We start from the raw sequence: 17,852 nt of genomic DNA on the forward strand, positions 1-17,852 counted from the left end.
ATACTATATGACTGACACCTTCGCACCATATGACTAACACCTCAACATTACGTGGTCGACATTTAGTACCATATGGCCAACACTTCAGTGTTATATGACCAATATCTCAACACCATGCGGCTAATACCTTTTCACTATATGGCTAATACCTCGACACAAGACCGAATTACCTAGGCATTGTCATATCTCGAATTCGACATACCACGACCATAATTAACTTCAAGAGAGGCACACTACTTCCCCATAATCAGCGTTAACTATGAGAGTAACGGCATTAGGAGCTTACTATTAAAGGGGCTCATAGATTGAAATCAAGTGAGTTCAATATCGATTGAAATCAACTTGAGACCCATGTGGAAGAATGACCTCAATTGACTCGGAATCAATAATTGAGTTAGATATCTTTTGTGATCTATATGGTGAGCACATGATGTCCAGAAAGAATCGACAGATGTAATCGAAAGATGCACTACCAATGATAGAATCGACAGATACAATCTTACGATAATCTTAAGATAACCGTAAGATTAGATCCACAAAAATCCACGGTTAAATCCACAAAAATCTTGCCTAGATGTGAACACATATCAAACAAATTAGCAAAATGATGCCGATCAGTGATGATCTGAATTAGATTCCTACAAATCAAGCCAACATCTGAAGGATGAAAAGGGTGTCTGAATCGGCTCGAAACGAAACCTTGATTGTTATGTAACATTGCTTTTGGCCCATTACATCAATTAGCATTTATGATATATTTATTGTGAGAAAGTTTGGATATGCAAATCTCACTGTGTACATATGATTTATGATTATGGAGAAATCCAACTACGATAACAACCCAACTCCAAAAAGGACAAGCAAATATGACTAAGAATAGAACAAAAATAAAAATAAACGAATGAAATCCTTGCATGAGTTTAAAACAAGATCACATATCGAATTATTGATATAAGTATGATAGAATGTTGGCAAAATCGGGCTACAATGTACCACATATGCTTATGATTCAGGTTTTCTTCCCAAACTCTTTTAGCTGAATAAGATTGTCAAGCATCAACCCGAACTTCCGATTTCGATTTGTGATCCTGTCGTATTCATCTTCGAGTTAAATGGCGATCATCAAGCAGCAACTTTCTTTGAGGTCACGGAATTGACAATGATGGCAAACTCTGGTCCCTGCACAAACATGTGAATGTTGGAGTAATTAGTACAAATAGCTTTGGATTAATTAATTTCTGGAAGGATAATTCAATATACATATCAGTACAATCTCCTAACTTTTATTAGATTGTGTATGACATGAGGCTTTAAGAGTTATATATGACTAATCATAGAGATACCAAAGCTAATCAAAGTCCTAATTAGAATATGCACCACACAGACTAACCAAGTAAAAATTGCCTTTGGCCACAACAGGATGTACGAAGAAAAACACAAGCAACCTCCTGATTGATGATCACAGATACGATTTTGTGCAAACTAAACAATGTGTCCAAACTCAAACACAGATAATAAAAAGCATAAGCTGCAGCACTTTTGGGCTAAAAACAGCATTCAAGTTGAATTTGCGTGAATGGATCTTGAAAACTTAGATCAGCAGAAGCTAGGAATATGATATCATAAGTTATATAACTCAAAAGAGGAAAAACAAAGTTACTTGTCATTCTTAAAAAGATGAAAAAAATGCAAACAAAAAGAAATTTTTGAACTAGACCGCATGCATTTGTCTCATAGAAGATTGAACTTGGTTTTTAATATTCCATCTGAGAACCATGTTCACTGGCAAAACCAAATTTTGTTCCCAAACAAGTTAATAATGTATAACATGCTTTAACTGTTCATCTACTGATTTCTGCCTTCGAACTTCAGAGCATGGATACCAGATATTATCTGTAGAAAAGAAAGATATCACTTTATATGAGCATGAGACCAAATATTCTTACTCAGATCCCAGTTTTTATCATTCTAACTAATAGGTTTTACTGATACATGCATCAAGAGGTGATGATGCACACAAGAAAAATATTTTCAGTTGCCATGATTACATCATACTTGCACAAACCTACATTTAACTTTATAGGAACTATTTTCAAAGAATGGCATGCTTCCAATAATTGTTAGATCACTCCATGTCGTATTAAATGATACTCAGTACAGTAACTATCTAATCAGATTTACATTTTAAAGTACTAAATAGCTTCATACATTCAGCAACTAGTATATGATATTGGACAGCTAAACCTGTAATATATATGCAACTTTTCTGAAAGATTTTGATTTAAGTTTGATTTCATATTCTGTTCTTCTAAGCATGAAGAATTCCACTGATTCCCAGCATTCATGTTCTACCTCTGTTGATTTCATCCACACTTCTTGCCTCAAAAGTTATCCTCTGTTGAAAGGTTAATCCACATCATATATCCTAAGAGATGTTATCAGAAATCTTTAAATACCCAGATTTTTCCTATGCCCTCCATTGACATACACAAAATACATGCCTGCGCCTTCAGGTAAGCACAAAGGCAGTAATGTTCAAATATGTATAGATGTGAATATATCAATGACTTAATGCAGGTCACAACACTAAGAAAAAAGGTTTAAACATTAACCTCAAAAATTTATAACACCGACAGACAAACAAGGTCTGCACATACTATTTAATTGCCAACTCATAAAGGCTGAAGCAAATGCCATATCTGCACATATTGCAAGGTTTGGTGAACATAGATTATAGAAATGCTTAATTAAATTTCAGAAGTGCCATTTTGAGGAATAAGAATACTTGTAATGAAAGCATTAAGTTTTACTGGTTCTGACTGCAATTATAGAACTGCACTTAGCTTATGAATGTAGTGACAAAATAGTATTATCTGCAATTATAGCACAGCACTGCAACAATCTGTGCGTGGGGACAAATAGTGGTAGTTGCATCATAGCTTGTGAATGTATTATTTGCAAGTTATTGATTAGGTAGACCCATAAACAACTCCAGTTATCTGCAGTTGCAACTATTACCTTATAATAAAATAATTATATCCCAGATTGCAACTTCTCCCACATATCTTCCTAAAGATGTTAAGCTTTCCTAAGAACAGAATAGCCTCTTATTGCTAAAACCTTCAAAAAAGTGCTTCATGGAGTAGTTTGTTCAACAAAAACTAATTTAGAAATCCTAAATTACATAATCTACCCAATGGTTAGAACCAATGGGAACCAAGATGTATTTCACTAAGCAACCATGCGGGAGCAGATAAATTTCTTCTGAACCGAGGTATCAAGCTCTATAATGTTAACTCCATATCAGAGAATCAGTAACTATGAATGTGTCAGCAAACAAAATTGCAGCACGACAACAACAAAGTTAATGGTACCTTTAGAGAGGCACCTCCAACAAGAAATCCATCAATATCTTCTTGTTTAGCAAGTTCTGAACAATTGTTCCCATTCACAGAACCTGGAACAGGCCATGACAGTTTCTGTTAGCAATATGAATTATCCAATGCTCAAGAATCAAATGAATTAGAAATTCCTTTAAAAAAATCTCTCCTGCTTACAGAATAAAAGTTCCTTATTGCAGCCCAAAACTGGTCCACAAAAATGTTTACCGCAAAATGGTCATGTAAGAAAATCAATGTTGTAAAAAGAAAGAATAATGGCAATCAAACTTAATCAATCAGGTTAGAAGTTGTCAAACAAATATAGTTCTTTCACAAATGCAAAATCTGGTACCTTTAATCTAATTACATGATGGAAAAGAAACCCCAAACATGCTAATATTCTATTTTATAATAACTTAGACAAAAATATCATGAAAAGTTTGCGCAGAAAGATAAGGCCACTCTCCCATTTTCTCTAGATGTAGAACCAGCTATTATAAGTACAATATTATGCAAGTAGAAGCAGTGTTCTGCAATAGAAAATATCAATACTGAAGACTTCTTGCCCATGATTGATTAGCCATGGAAAGCATGCAAGCAACAAAGATGATCGTAACTATTCACGACCTTAAAGGACTTTGGACAATGAAGATGATGATAATTCAAGTCAAATGAAGTATTTGATGAAATAGCTGAAAGGAGAGGAAGTGCTATGTTAGTATGTAGGTGCTAAAGACTTCCATTTACAATAACCAGGTATTTGAGTTACTTTTTTTATTATTGTCTAGTCAAATTTCAAGCACTAAAAGGAAAAAGAAACCACAAATTCTACCTAAGTACCAGAAGTACCAGTATACCAACAGAAAGATTAAATTATAAGCTTTGGCAAAGTTTTCTCTGTAAAGACCAGTAATGGTTTCCCAGTCTGGCGGAGAAGTGAAATTTCACATTTCAAATGTAAAAAAATCACAATCATACTGGATTCATTAGATTTGTGATAAGTGAAATTTGTCATGCAGATAAAAAGCTATAAAGATTACCTCCATAGATGATACGAGTGGAAGAAGCAACTTCAGCTGAGACATTCTTCTTAAGCCAATCACGCACAGCTAGGTGCACTTCTTGAGCCTGCTGGGGAGTAGCCACTTTTCCAGTGCCAATAGCCCATACAGGCTCATATGCGATAACAACATCCATCCAATTCGATATGCTATCTGTGATAAATGATTAAGGGCATTGAGCATAATTCTGCAGCTGTGGCTCCTACTTTTTTTTTCCCATAAACAGCACAAATGTGTTGTGTTGTTTGGGTAAAGTATAAGTTGAACAATACCTGCAAACGCTTTCATCTGCTGGAAACAGACATCAAAGGTTTTTCCTGCTTCTCTCTCTTCAAGTTTCTCTCCTATACAAGCAATTACCTTAAGATTCTGGCTCAAAGCATATGCAGCCTTCTTCCCAATAAACTGGAATCAAAAACTATTATTACAATAATAAACTTGAGATAAGTGAATTCCTTAACCTATTCAGTAAATTATCCAGAAGATTATAAGTATAGCTTATATTCAAAAATCATCTAAAATGGGTACCTGGTCATCCTCACCAATAACGTGTCTGCGCTCAGAATGGCCTAGAATAACCCACTTGCAACCAATATCTACCAACTGCTCTGCACTGTAAATCAAAATCGACATAAGTGATTATATGACATGTTCAGCTGATAAAACAAAATAAGATTCTGAAAACAGAAAGGTAAGGTTGCAAGCTTCTCTGCATGTGCAAGACGTTACTGTCCAAAGACAACATTCAAAAAGATATAGGCTGTCAGCTACAATAAACAATCACATTAATATTGGGATCTTTTCCAATATGACCACTAAAGTCAGTTCACAAAAGGCTAAGGTATTGAATATGAAATACAGAAAGCAAAGACTACGTATTGCAATCAAAGATATCTCAGATTAGAATATAGCACAGAAGAGCACTACCTTATATGCAAAGGTAGTATGACGGGAAGATTAGGAATTGACATGCATAATATTGTATGAATAAATGAGAACTCATATCTTTTTATGCTCAGCAGAAATCTACAGGTTCAGGTAGTTGAACTGATAAGAGGCTGAATTCATATATTATCACTGGTGCCAACATACTAACTCAGTGCAGGCGTGTTAATGCTCTTGGATCAGGAATCGAGTGTGGAACATTGTAGATGAAGATGCTTCGATTTAGTTGAAAATAGTTGAAGCATTATGAGACTTGCTTAGTTGCAGATACTTAGAGACGGAGCATATATGTGGCTCCAAATGTGTTAGTGTTATGCAAGTCCATGAAGACTTCACTATTATAATTCAAGACAGTCTCATGCAATAACAGGATGTGAGATGCTGCTATACTATTATTCTTCAAGACTCATTCTCAAGCAATAGCAGGATGTTAGATGCTATTGGCAATTGTTCTACCATCTTTCGTTGAAATATTGAGGGAAAAAACTTCATTTGCCCGAGTACATCCATTTCCACTAAAACTTCATCATCTACATGGAAAGCTATAATAGCAGCTTCCTATTAGAGAGTTCAATCAGTACATGCATCCTAATAAAGCTTGAGACAACCAAACAACTTATGTGTCAACAATAAAAACACACTCACCTAATAAAAAGAAAGAATAGTAGTTAGCACCTGCAATAGTATCTAACTTTTCATTTGGAAGAATCATGATCCACTATTTTAATATTCAACAAAAGATCATCATAGTTGTTTAATTGTCACATGAACTTCTAATGTGTGATAATTTCATGGGTAAAATTAATAGATACCATGCTTTTAGGCATCATGAGTTTGTTATTGTGCAAACTTGTTAACAATCTATTCTCATGTAGGGGCAAGGCTCGATCTGACCCTTTAACCAACAATAGTGGGTGCATCATGCACTAAGGTTCTCTTCTTACTCTCTATTTATAGTACCTCAGGAATAGCTATCAATCTTCGAGCCTACTATGTAGTAAAATACCTTAAGTGAGGATGTCACTATGTATAAGTAGTTCCTTATAACCCATTTCATGAAAGTTCATTAATCTAAGTCCATGATTTAGACTTTCCTCTTTTAATATTAAATCTTCACACATGTAACAAAGAAAATAATTCTTAAACATGAAATTAAGTAAATCTGTAGTGATTGTTATTCTATTAAATAAATGATAATTGCGCATAGAAACCATCAACCGAAAATTTTCAGTGGTGGTGACCTGATTTCTCCTGTGAAAGCTCCACCTTTCCCAATCCAGGAATTCTGAGCAGATATCTCAATACGATCGGTCAATGATTGCTTGACCTGGTCAATATAGATATATGGAGGCGCTACAACAATATCTGCATTATTGCCATGTCAAATTAGAGTAAGAACATTTCAAAATCACATAGTAGAATCTGCAGTAAGATAATTACAAATCAGACACTTGGAAATCTCTTTCATCTCAGTATAGTTCACATGGAACAGACTAAAGTATTGGCCTACATCTGGTAAGGGAGGCGCAAGTATATGTATTGTGTTGCAGATCATGCCAAATGAAGCATATAGTCACATAACAAGTTTGCAAAGCATACAATTGTATAATGAGGATGATTAATAATCTCACCTACATCAGTTTCCAACTTTGCATCATTCAAATCAGCAACAAGTTTGGTAATTGAATCCCTCGTCCCATTCTAGGAAAACAAAAAGAATCAAGTCATAAGTTATGTAATATAGTATAAGAAAAAGATACATCAGAAATACAATATATGAAGAGGTAACTGAGAAAACTTGAGTCTTGGAACCAATGATGAACTTTAAGAGTCAAGATATTAGCATCAATTTTAGAGATTGTGGTTAATTTCTGAGAAGGGAGATTGGTTACCATCAGATCCAAGTTATCATATGTTCAAAGATTTTGTCAATTTCCAACAAAGCCAAGATGCACTAAGAAACAATGTCGTACATATAACAAAACAAAGACAAACCACTTCAGTTTAATGGTAAATATCCAAGAGAACAAAGGAAAATACCAAATAACATTTGTCAGTTTAAGAACTCTAAAATCCTGTTAACATACAAGAATGAAGAAAGAACATATACAAACATTGCATAAAAAAAATGAACTATCCATAGAAACTCAAGCCATAAAATTTACATTTTACTCCATGAAAATAAACCTACTCAAATTCTACATATTACTGAGAGAAATATTAGAACTTGCAGAATGACAAATACACAAAAAAAGAAAACTGCCTCAGCTATAGACTACACAACTACAGGTATCTGTAGCAAAAAACTCATACAAGACTCACTAAAGTTAAATCAGCCATTCTAGTGTAAAAACATGAACTACTTTTCTCATGCCTTGCTTATACAGCCAAAGTTGATTCCAGAAGTCATGATATAGTGATTTAAATGTCACAAATGTCACTTTGACACTGCAAATAGTCATAATTCAATATTGGAGGATATCTATGATGATACATAAGGCTACATGGACCTAGTACCATTAAATTGGGCTTCAGTACTTTAAAGTTTAAATCACATAGCAATGGGATTGAACCAGATCATGACAAGAAAAACAGAGCCTATTTAGTACTAGGTATTACAACAAGGCTTAAGTTAAAAAGGAGCACTATGGATGACGCTAGAGATAGTGTGGAGTCACCCGAATGCTGGTTTTGGATCTTGGCGAGGCCATCCCTTCAAGTATGGGAGATTAGCTCCACATCCACAACTGACGTGGGAGGATGATTATGATAATATAGAGATCATCGACCAAAAACCATTAACTTGGACATCATAGTGCAGTTTGGGGCCTTTGGCCCACGTGATTTTATGCCTATCAAGTTTATGGGTCAATTTTAATGTCAATTTAGGTTGTGACAGTCATAGTTGGCCACACAAAGTCAAGAAAACTCACAACCATTAGGATCAAATTATACCTGGTGTTAAGTCAATAGCATGTAATCCTTTCCAAGTGAAGATATTAAACTAAAGTTAAAATATGCTATTCAAATCAAACTCCGGAAATGATGCTTCTACAGACTTCCCGTCATTCTTTATAGATCCATGTCTTCTTTTACTGTATATGTCCACTCAAGCCCTATTATATGTTTTGCTAAGAAATGGTCATATATCTTATTCTTCATGAATCTCTAAATTTGCTTAATATCATGTTTTACACCAGAAATGGAACATCTAAACAACAACAACAACAAATGAGCATTAGAGTTCCATTCAGGTCGCCTACATCGATTTTTTCCCACCATGAGTGCTATGTGAGGCAATCTTCCAAGTTAAACTAAGAGTAGCAAAATTTATTTTTCTTGCTTATAATAAAGTTTTCTTAAATATCACTTTGCTGCTTTTGCACCATAAGTCCTGATCAACTCACTTCGTAAAACCAAGACAAGTCTTCTCCAAGCATGTCCATATCACCTCAAATGATTTTTCCTCAACTGTATTGTCAACAAGATGGAATACTTATCCAAGACGAAAAAAAAGCATGATGCATCCTATTCATGAATTTCTTGTGTTCAATATAAGATATTTGTATTACTTGATCAGTACTTCAGTAGTACACCAAAGCCTGCTTAACAAGACAGTTCTCTATCTGAGAGTCAACTTTTGATTTTTTTTTTTTCCCGTGTATCATTCTCCATGACATCCTACGGTTATAGCTTGGACTATAAAAATAAGAAAGCAAGTTAGAACGAACTATGGTAATGAAATATAGCTTGGACTACAAGAATATAAACCTTGTCACGTCTTAGGCTTAAACTTTTAGATGGAATGGCAGGGGTCAAAAAGAGAGCAGGAGATCCTCTGTTCAATACTCACACAGCATAATTTACATCTTCATTTAATACAAGTTGCATGTAGTAACATGTGAAGGGGAGTATTAAAATGTAACTGTGTAGAGTCAGTCCCATCTAATGGGCATAGCTTTTTGATGGATTCGCAGGTACCAAAGAATTGTAAGAATGTCAAGTAAAAAAAATCATCCTTTTGCATTCAGTTTAGCATATAATTTCTCAATCAGAACGTCTACAAAATCAGCCTTCCCATGCTTCTAGAGATTCTCCTGATCTATTATCTAGATGACAAGACTCATAAAAGTCAACATATATAACTTAAGATTATAGTCTCTAAAGAAAATGCTATCCCTGATCAATATAGACAGCATCTAAAGTCAAACACAAAAGTAGGGCAGCAAATTGGTGATGATCATGAAATTTTATTGGCATAAATACCAAGAAGTAACAACTATGAATACCAACAAGTAACAACCATGAATGGAGGACTGATTAGTTTCTAATGTGTTGGATGTGTTTGAGCAAAGCTTTATATTATCTAGAAGTAGAAATCTTATACTGGTTACTTCTTTTCGGGAGAAACAAATCCCATTTAGAAAATAAATTGACAACCAGTTTATCAGACTTGATAATGAAGGTAAAACCACAGTACTACAAAAAAAGTAGTAAACTTAGTTGTCATAGATAAACAACTCTTCTAATTCAACTTCGAACTGGCAGAACTTTAATGTTTATTTGGCAAACGATCTCTTACTAAAACTTCCTGTAATTACAAGTCTGCTAACAAGGCAAATAGAAATTATTATACTTCACTTTTCTGGTTTAAAGCCCTACCCAGCATCCTTGTTCTATAAAGTTCAGGCTAGTTATATATGCTCCAAATGGTGTGTAATTTAGTGTCAAAATTCATGACTAAATTGCCGTGATGTTAACCATCACAACTGCAAGACTATTTATCCAATGATCTCCTGTCGTTGATTATTTAAAATTATCCTGATGGGGAAAAGCTGCCACTCTTAAGAACAAGAACAGATTCTAAAAGATGCACAGGAAATGAAATTTTGACTGTAAAACATTATGTATAATCTCACAATGAACTGTTGGCATTGACCCCAAGAAAATGGAAAAGAAAACAGAACAAAAAAAAAGTGAAATGTTTGAACTTACACATTTCCAGTTGCCTCCAACAAAAAACTGCAAGCACATGAAAAGCAAAATATCAGATAGAACACAGAATAGTAAGAGTATCACAAATCCATAAAGAAAATCTTCAATTTGTGCATACATATAGACCTGTACTCTGTGTTGCATGTTGATGCCTGTTTACTTAAATAATGAAAACGAAATTTATATATTTACAGGAAAGAAACAGATATATATAGCATTAACAAAATATCTCATTTTCTTGTATACGTGATAAGTAGTTTGCTATCTATCACCATGTACAAGTATATAAGAGCAAGAAACATAAGATACCAATAAATATCCCAAAAACTGGAAAAGATTTACCAAAGAGATAGACATAAAGAGGTAGTGGCTCATCTAACAACACAACCCTCTAAGTCCAGCAAAATTGAATCCTAATAGAACCACACTGTCCATCCTGTACATCATCGCACCACCTTTCACCGATTGATAGCCACTAAAAGGTCCTGTCATGAAATTTCTACCATGAAAGTAACATCACCCCCCACTTTCCCTCTTTGGCAAACTATGTACTTCGTAGAGATATACTGATTCAGTACAAGAAAAGCCCATGTACATATACCTAGCAAATGAGCACCCACAATAAACATATACCAGCAGCATTCTTTAGTGGGCAACTAAATTCATCGTCGCAAAAGTTCTTGATGAACTATAAAACAACTAATGGCCAACATATGGTCATAAAGTTCAACCACATCATCATATTGTATGCAAACGCACCTAGTATCAAATGTACATTCGCACAAACACATTCTCATAACTGAATTCACAAATCTAAAAGACAGACATGGATTTAAAAATCTCTAAGTAAGAGGTCCTGACAATAAGCTAAAACCATCAAGGTAACATTTAACTACAGCTTAAGAATATCTATCGCATTCAATACCTTACCTTATTTTTCACTTCGAAGGAGTATATTATTGCTACACGAATTCCTGTCCCCAGAAGTAATATAAAGAAAAAGTGTTACTAAATATTGGTACTCGTTGGGTCATCGCATAGACTATATCGGCCATCAAATAAAAATACTCAGACTAGTTCCCAAAATTAGATCTTTCCTTGATTTCCAACGTAAATAAATCCATTCTGCTTCGACATTCCTCCCACTAAAAAAAATTAGATGCTTCAATCAAGCAATATTTACGTGATGATGGAAGAGGCGGGACCTTTCCGGTGCCAGCCATGGCTACGACGCCCCGAGGAGGGCGGCAGGAAGCAGGGAGGCGGATCCGGGAGTGAACGCTGCGGAGGAAGAGGGCGGTGGAAGGGGCAGCCTCGCGCGAGAGGACCTCCCGGCGGAGCCCCGAGAACTGCGATGCCAGAGATGACGCCGTCGCCGCCATTGCTTTGCTTCCCCCTCTCTCTCTCTCTTCTCTCTCTCTCTCTCTTTCGATCGCCTCACCAAACCCTTCCTCTCGTGTTTTGCTTTCCCACTCGGGAGATGTTTGGTGGAGAACCCAAATTATCGGATAACGCTGAAGCCCCACTCTTTCTCCGACACGTATATCCCGGGATTTACTGATCGAAGAATCCAACGATCCGACACGTAATTGCTGTTATGGTCACGTCAGCAGAGAACCAATTCATTAGATCCGTAACCCGACACGACTACAGTTAACGGGATTGTGAGGGTTTACTTGTGTTCTTATACGTGCGTAGAGCTGTTTGGTATTCGAAATCGTGGAGCGGCTCTACTGGTTCTTGGATCGGGGCCCCGAAGTGAAAAGTGTCAAGTTATGCGTCCCAAGACACCACCCCAACATATTCCTGCTCCCTCAGAAAGAGAACCATATCTGCCACGTGTTACATGGACCCACCATGTTTCCATTGGGTCCGTACTCCGGAGTAGATTATGGATCATACGAATCCCGCAAATTTGAAGTGGTACCTTCCGCATGATTACCGATGCACCATGTGGGTCCCAGAAAAAGTCAGAATGCAGAGTAGGGTACGCAACGCGGGTAAACTATCCCGTGGAACCACGACGAGTCTCGTAGACGTCTTGCGCCAAGATTCGGATTATTAGGATATCAAGATCCCGAAATGGAACCCTGATTCGAGTTAAAGAAGCTTCCTTGGCTTAACCGGCCAAGCTCGATCATGAATATAGAATATCATGATTTTGGTACGAAATTAAGCTTAGCACCAAAATGCTCGGATTTAATATAGTGAGTAAGCACAAGTGTGTTTAGGGTTTGAAATATTAGACCAATGGTCCTTTAAAAAAAGATAAATTTTAATTGTTATATACATTCTAATTTAAGCATTGCCGGGACTTTATTACACAAATTATACCACCAATTTCAACCAGTTTCCAACATCAATCTTGTAACACAAGTGATCTCTAACCTAGTTGGCTTTGCAATATCCATTAACGAGACAATCAATCAAATTAAATGTTAATAATAGATAACATATAACGATTAAGACATAGATGACAAGTTTCTAGTTTTCGAAGAGAATTTATAACTAATACTTATCAGATAAATAATAATCAAGGCACTTATGGTTTCATATAATTATTAGAAATAGAATGAACATCGATCCTATCACATTGTTGTTGGGTCATTGATCGAACCAACCGATTAGATCCTAAATTCAATAATATTAGAGAACAAATTAAGAGGATTAGAGACAAACGAATATGACAAGGTTTTTTTCCATTTTGTTGCTATGTCAAAAAAGTTTTATTTATTCTTGGAAAAAAAAATTTTAATTATAATAAGTATGGAATGGACGACATTTTAGTTATTTGAATATTTAAATGATTTAAAATTTAAATTAAACCTTTGGAAAGTTTAAGTTCCAAATTTTCAAGTCCAATGAATCGATCTTCTCATCCGAGTTTGGTATCCTGTTCCACCACGACGTGTCATATCCCATCGGCAACTCTGTTTCCTGACCTACTTTACGGCATCGGTTAACCTAAACTGCTCCGCTGTCATGGTTCAAGAGTCACTCTCTATAGTATACGCAACCAGCTACTGTCTCCTTTATTGGTGGATTTGTGGACCCACCCATGGAATAATTAGTTCGTGTCATAACATTGTGAGCGAGTTACCACCAGCTCCGACTGTAGCGACTTATCGACCGTTGGATTGAACATATAACGAATCTTACAGCGGCATATTATATTCCTATTCTTGCTCGACAATGATTCGTATGTCGAAAGCGGCTTCGAAGAGCGCCTCTCCTCTATATAATTACTCTCTTCCCCTCGCTCTCCCTCTATCGGTGTGTCTGTCTTCGCCGTCGTTGTATCTGTCGCTCCCTCGCTCTGTTTTGAGTTCTGTTCTTCTCTTCTTTTGCGGTGTAATTATGGAGAAGGGTGAAGAAAGCGGTGCCGGAAACAAACCCGCCGCGGACGAAGGCAGCCCTCTCCCCATCGCCACTCCGACCGCTCCGCCGCCTCCCGAGGATGCTGCGCCCCCTGCCCGCGCGCCCTTCACCAGCCTCAGCCAGATCGACGCCGACCTCGCCCTCCTCCGCATCATCCAAGAACAGGTGCCCGATCATCCGATCTCCTTCTCCTGCTCCCCCATGTTGAATCGGATCTTTGTCTTATTGCTGGGGATGTGGGGTTCCTCCTGACGTTCTTTTGTTGTCGGCGATCGGGTGCAGGGGACGGCATACGCGATGCTAATGATGGACGGCGATGACAGCGATTACTGGAGCTCCGACTATGATGAGGAAGGTGCGGGAGACGAGCCAGATAACGTGGCCGAGGGCGGCGGGAGCATCGAGGGAAGCGATGACGAGGTGGACGCCGCCTATTTCGAGAACGATGAGGCATACTCGAGGGCCCTGCAGGACGCGGAGGAGCGGGTACTGGCTGTTCGGTTGATGGCCCTTGCAGGATTGAATGAATGTGAGAGCTTGCTGATTACAGTTTATTGCTTTCTGTTGGCTTCTGGTTGCTCTGGAACATCAATTGACTTTTCCCGCTTGTCTTTCCTGGGTGCCAGATGATCATGGGGACCATGACAGTGGCTTTCAGGTAAGTTATCGAATTTTCTTCTTTGATATTACTACTTTCATTACTCGTTGAAATTTTATACACTTGATGATGAAGTACAAATTACACAGAATCTGTAGATTGTTGTTTGCTAGCATTGTACAATATGCTTTTGGAGTTCTTCCACATCTTTTATGCCATTTGGGCCATATCTCAGCTAGTATGATACTTGCTGCAATTCATTTAGTCATTCTGGTATTTTAATGTGTTTAGATCATCATTCTGTGAACAGATATGTTTCTGCCAGAAGCTTATTTTAGTTTGAAAAATAATCATTCTTAGTTTGAAGCTCTCCGCGTTGCAGTGGTAATGGCACACACAACTGAAAGTTGCTATGCTGACATCTAGTAAGATGCAAAATACTTGAACCTTAATATCTGTAGCCTCCGTTTGAAGGGTGAATGTGCGATAATGTTTGCATAACACATTATGAAAATCACTTTGCTGGAAGTTTATAATTATGAGAGAAAAGCTGGTTACTTAAATCTTTGATATTTGCATCAAAATTGTCCAATGGACATCATTAACTGCCAAATTCCAGTTCAAATGAAATTTTTAGGAGAACTAAGTGAAATGACATTAATTTTGATCCTGCTAACTGGACTTATGAAGTTGTCCTATATGTCACACAGGATGCTTGGCAAGATCCAGATGAATTCATGTATGAGGTAAGAGAATATTTCCCAAGAAAGTCTTAAGTCTTTTCTTTGGAACTTTATTCACGCTGGTCTTTAATGCTTCTGCTTCTTTAGGAGCTAGTTGCACTCGGTGAGGTACTTGGAACCGAAAGCAGAGGCCTTTCTGCTGATACCATTTCTGCTTTGCCTTCAGTGAGTTACAAGGCAGAAAGTGTGCAAGATGACAATGCTGAACAGTATGCATCCATATCCCTTTAGGCTTTTAATATCCTTCAATTTAACCTCTGATATTAATCTTCTGGTGACACTTAAATGAATTCCACAGATGCATTATATGCCGGCTGGAGTTTGAGGATGGTGATTCTCTGGTCTTGCTTTCTTGCAAGCATAAGTACCACCCTGACTGCATAAACAAGTGGCTCCAAATAAATAAGGTAATTTTCTAGAAAAATGATAGGGCTTTGTTGTCTTTTCATAATGCTTATGTTTTCACTTAGAATTTTTTGTATATCTTAATGAACTTAATAGTTCAAATTGTTTAATTGAAGGATCAACCTTGCATTTGTATGCTTAAATATCACAGCTAGATTGCCCACTATTTAATAACCATTTCTGTCACCAGCTTGATTCACTTTTTTTTTTCAGTTGATCATAGAAGATTTTTGCACTATTCATTATTTTCTTGAGGTGTTCGTGGGATCCTTAGTTTCAGTTTTCATAGGTTTGCGCCTAACTATTAAAAAGAAGTATTAAGCCATTAAAGTTCATTTTTTACGTCTAAGATTGGCTTCCACTTAACCACTTGTAGTGGAAAAGTAGTGTCCTGACAATTTGAGACCCTGATAGGCTTTTGTGAGACTTGGTTTTTTTTTTGGCTGTAGAATTCTTTGCATTAACCGTTTGTTTTGGTTCAGTTAGTTATATATTAATCCATCGATAATGTGTATGCCTCCTTGTACCTTGTTTTGTTTAATGCTTGCGAACTGATGCATTGCTGTATGTTTGAGGACTGAGGAATAATAGTTATTTGAGGTCATCTATTTTAGGTTATTGCCTTTCTAGCACTTCCAAAATGTCAAAGCTTCTTGGAACTAGATGTCTAATTATGCTTGCTGCTTTCAGAAATTGATTTAGAATCCAACGATTGTAATATGCTGAGGTTAGCACACCATTTTGTAATACAGCCTACGAATCCTTTAAGAGTCACTTGTTGTATTTTAATGCCTGCTTTGACCAAAATCTAGTTTGGGGTTTGATATTTGTTCTTATGTTTCTCATTTTGGCCTATCTTGTATAGTTTAGCTCTAGTTTGATATTCAAGGATACAATTAGTTAATTGGCATACAGAACAATCAAGTTCTTTCACAAGATATTGGACTGGTTAGCTACATTGGTAGAATCCTTGGTTGAAGTAGTTAAATCAGAAAGACCAAATTAAATGGAAAATAATGAACATGACAAGAATTGCATGAGATGGAAAGCCACGTCCTTGAAACTTTTTTATTTGAGAAATATGAGTCATGATCAAGTTATTGATATACGAATAAAAAAGTCTTCTAGAAACTATGTTAAACAGCAGTTCTCATATGCTGATTAATTGCTTCAAAGTCTTCCGGAAACAATGTTGTCCATGTCATCTAACCCAAAAGGTTCCATATTCTTAACCTATAATTTTGGTCTCCACCCTCACAATTGTTTCACAGCATCCACTCCTTACCTGATAGTTTGGGCTAAACATTATGGATATAGAAAAGACGTCCAAGATGATTCGATAAAAGATAGAAAAGCTGCACCAGCATGCTGTGCCCTAGAAATCACTGAATCTAAATGAGCATAAAAATCATTGGATGATATTGTAGCTGCTACAGCAAACCTCTGTAACACTTCTGTTGGACCCAATATACGATGCATGCTCTTTTTTTTTCTTCTTTCCTTCGGAAAGTCTTTGTAAGAAACTAACCAATCTTATTTTATTTTCTCTTGTAGGCATGTCCTATGTGCAACACTGAGGTTTCTACATCAGAGAACAAGCAAGACTGATATAATCCGATGATACTACCATCATCTTCTTGGATTCTTTTGAGGAGTTTCTTCTGTAGGAAAATTCAGTATAAATGCAATTGATTGTAATTCCGAGAAATAGAAATGTTGCATTATGTTGTTACCATTAGTTGCTATCCTCGTTGTACTAGACATGTTCTTCTCCAAAGTATGTGCTTAGAGTATGCTTTTTGTCAATTATGCTGCTTAATAATTATTGCTGCATGACCTACGGATTACTTAATTCAATGATGATTATTTCTCTTCTGAGATTCTTCATCCTTACCTTCTTTTTTTTTTTTGGATCTGAGAACAAATTAAAAACTCGAAGTCTAAGTTTTTCGTAGGGACAATTTCTGCTGCAGTGAATGTTTTTGGCTTGTTCAGCTGTAAGGAATGCTATGCCATGCCTTGGGGTAAGCCCAAGTCTTTGTGGAAATATCCAAAGTTGCAAGTCTAGCTGTGTAGTGTATTTACCCCGAATAAGTTCGACATGACATGTACTATCATCCAATAAACTTTGGTTAACTAGCAGTTAATTTAAGTTTAATTTTAAAACACTAATTCTGTTTTTTGTGCTCTTTCTTTTCTATGGATAAAGCTATAAATAACTATAAATAGGATATTGGATGTAATGCACGTGTATGTTTGTGTATTTTAATTCTATTCATATGTTACATAATATATAGAGGGCTTATTGTCGATTCGACGGTTTCATCTTGGTTAGTTTTTGTGGTTG

General features: G+C 36.4%; 2 protein-coding genes across 2 annotated transcripts; one reads left to right on the forward strand and one right to left on the reverse strand.

Moving 5' to 3' along the window:
• Nucleotides 1–888: 888 nt before the first annotated feature.
• On the reverse strand, nt 889–11,865 carry LOC103998826 (triosephosphate isomerase, chloroplastic). Its single transcript, XM_009420421.3, has 9 exons — nt 11,587–11,865; nt 10,382–10,408; nt 7,018–7,087; nt 6,628–6,751; nt 4,970–5,054; nt 4,714–4,846; nt 4,421–4,594; nt 3,375–3,457; nt 889–1,179 (listed from the first exon to the last, which is right to left on the reverse strand). The coding sequence occupies exons 1-9, from the start codon at nt 11,761–11,763 to the stop codon at nt 1,123–1,125; spliced, it is 930 nt and encodes a 309-aa protein (XP_009418696.2). The 5' UTR covers nt 11,764–11,865; the 3' UTR covers nt 889–1,122.
• A 1,765-nt stretch (nt 11,866–13,630) lies between these two features.
• LOC103998827 (E3 ubiquitin ligase BIG BROTHER-related-like) lies at nt 13,631–17,341 on the forward strand. Its single transcript, XM_018817949.2, has 7 exons — nt 13,631–13,924; nt 14,042–14,288; nt 14,386–14,417; nt 15,068–15,103; nt 15,188–15,309; nt 15,399–15,507; nt 17,060–17,341. The coding sequence occupies exons 1-7, from the start codon at nt 13,739–13,741 to the stop codon at nt 17,111–17,113; spliced, it is 786 nt and encodes a 261-aa protein (XP_018673494.2). The 5' UTR covers nt 13,631–13,738; the 3' UTR covers nt 17,114–17,341.
• Nucleotides 17,342–17,852: the final 511 nt, after the last annotated feature.

The sequence above is a fragment of the Musa acuminata genome, chromosome BXJ1-9 (genome assembly GCF_036884655.1).
Source record: "Musa acuminata AAA Group cultivar baxijiao chromosome BXJ1-9, Cavendish_Baxijiao_AAA, whole genome shotgun sequence".
NCBI lineage: Eukaryota > Viridiplantae > Streptophyta > Magnoliopsida > Zingiberales > Musaceae > Musa > Musa acuminata.

Coding starts and splice junctions, on each gene's coding strand:
- LOC103998826 (XM_009420421.3), bottom strand. CDS start 11,763: ATGGCGGCGACGGCGTCATCTCTGGCATCGCAGTTCTCGGGGCTCCGC. Junction 4,595..4,713: donor GCAGATGAAAGCGTTTGCAG/GTATTGTTCAAC, acceptor CATTTATCACAG/ATAGCATATCGAATTGGATG. Junction 1,180..3,374: donor TTGGAGGTGCCTCTCTAAAG/GTACCATTAACT, acceptor ATGTTTGTGCAG/GGACCAGAGTTTGCCATCAT.
- LOC103998827 (XM_018817949.2), top strand. CDS start 13,739: ATGGAGAAGGGTGAAGAAAGCGGTGCCGGAAACAAACCCGCCGCGGAC. Junction 14,418..15,067: donor ACCATGACAGTGGCTTTCAG/GTAAGTTATCGA, acceptor TATGTCACACAG/GATGCTTGGCAAGATCCAGA. Junction 15,104..15,187: donor CAGATGAATTCATGTATGAG/GTAAGAGAATAT, acceptor CTGCTTCTTTAG/GAGCTAGTTGCACTCGGTGA.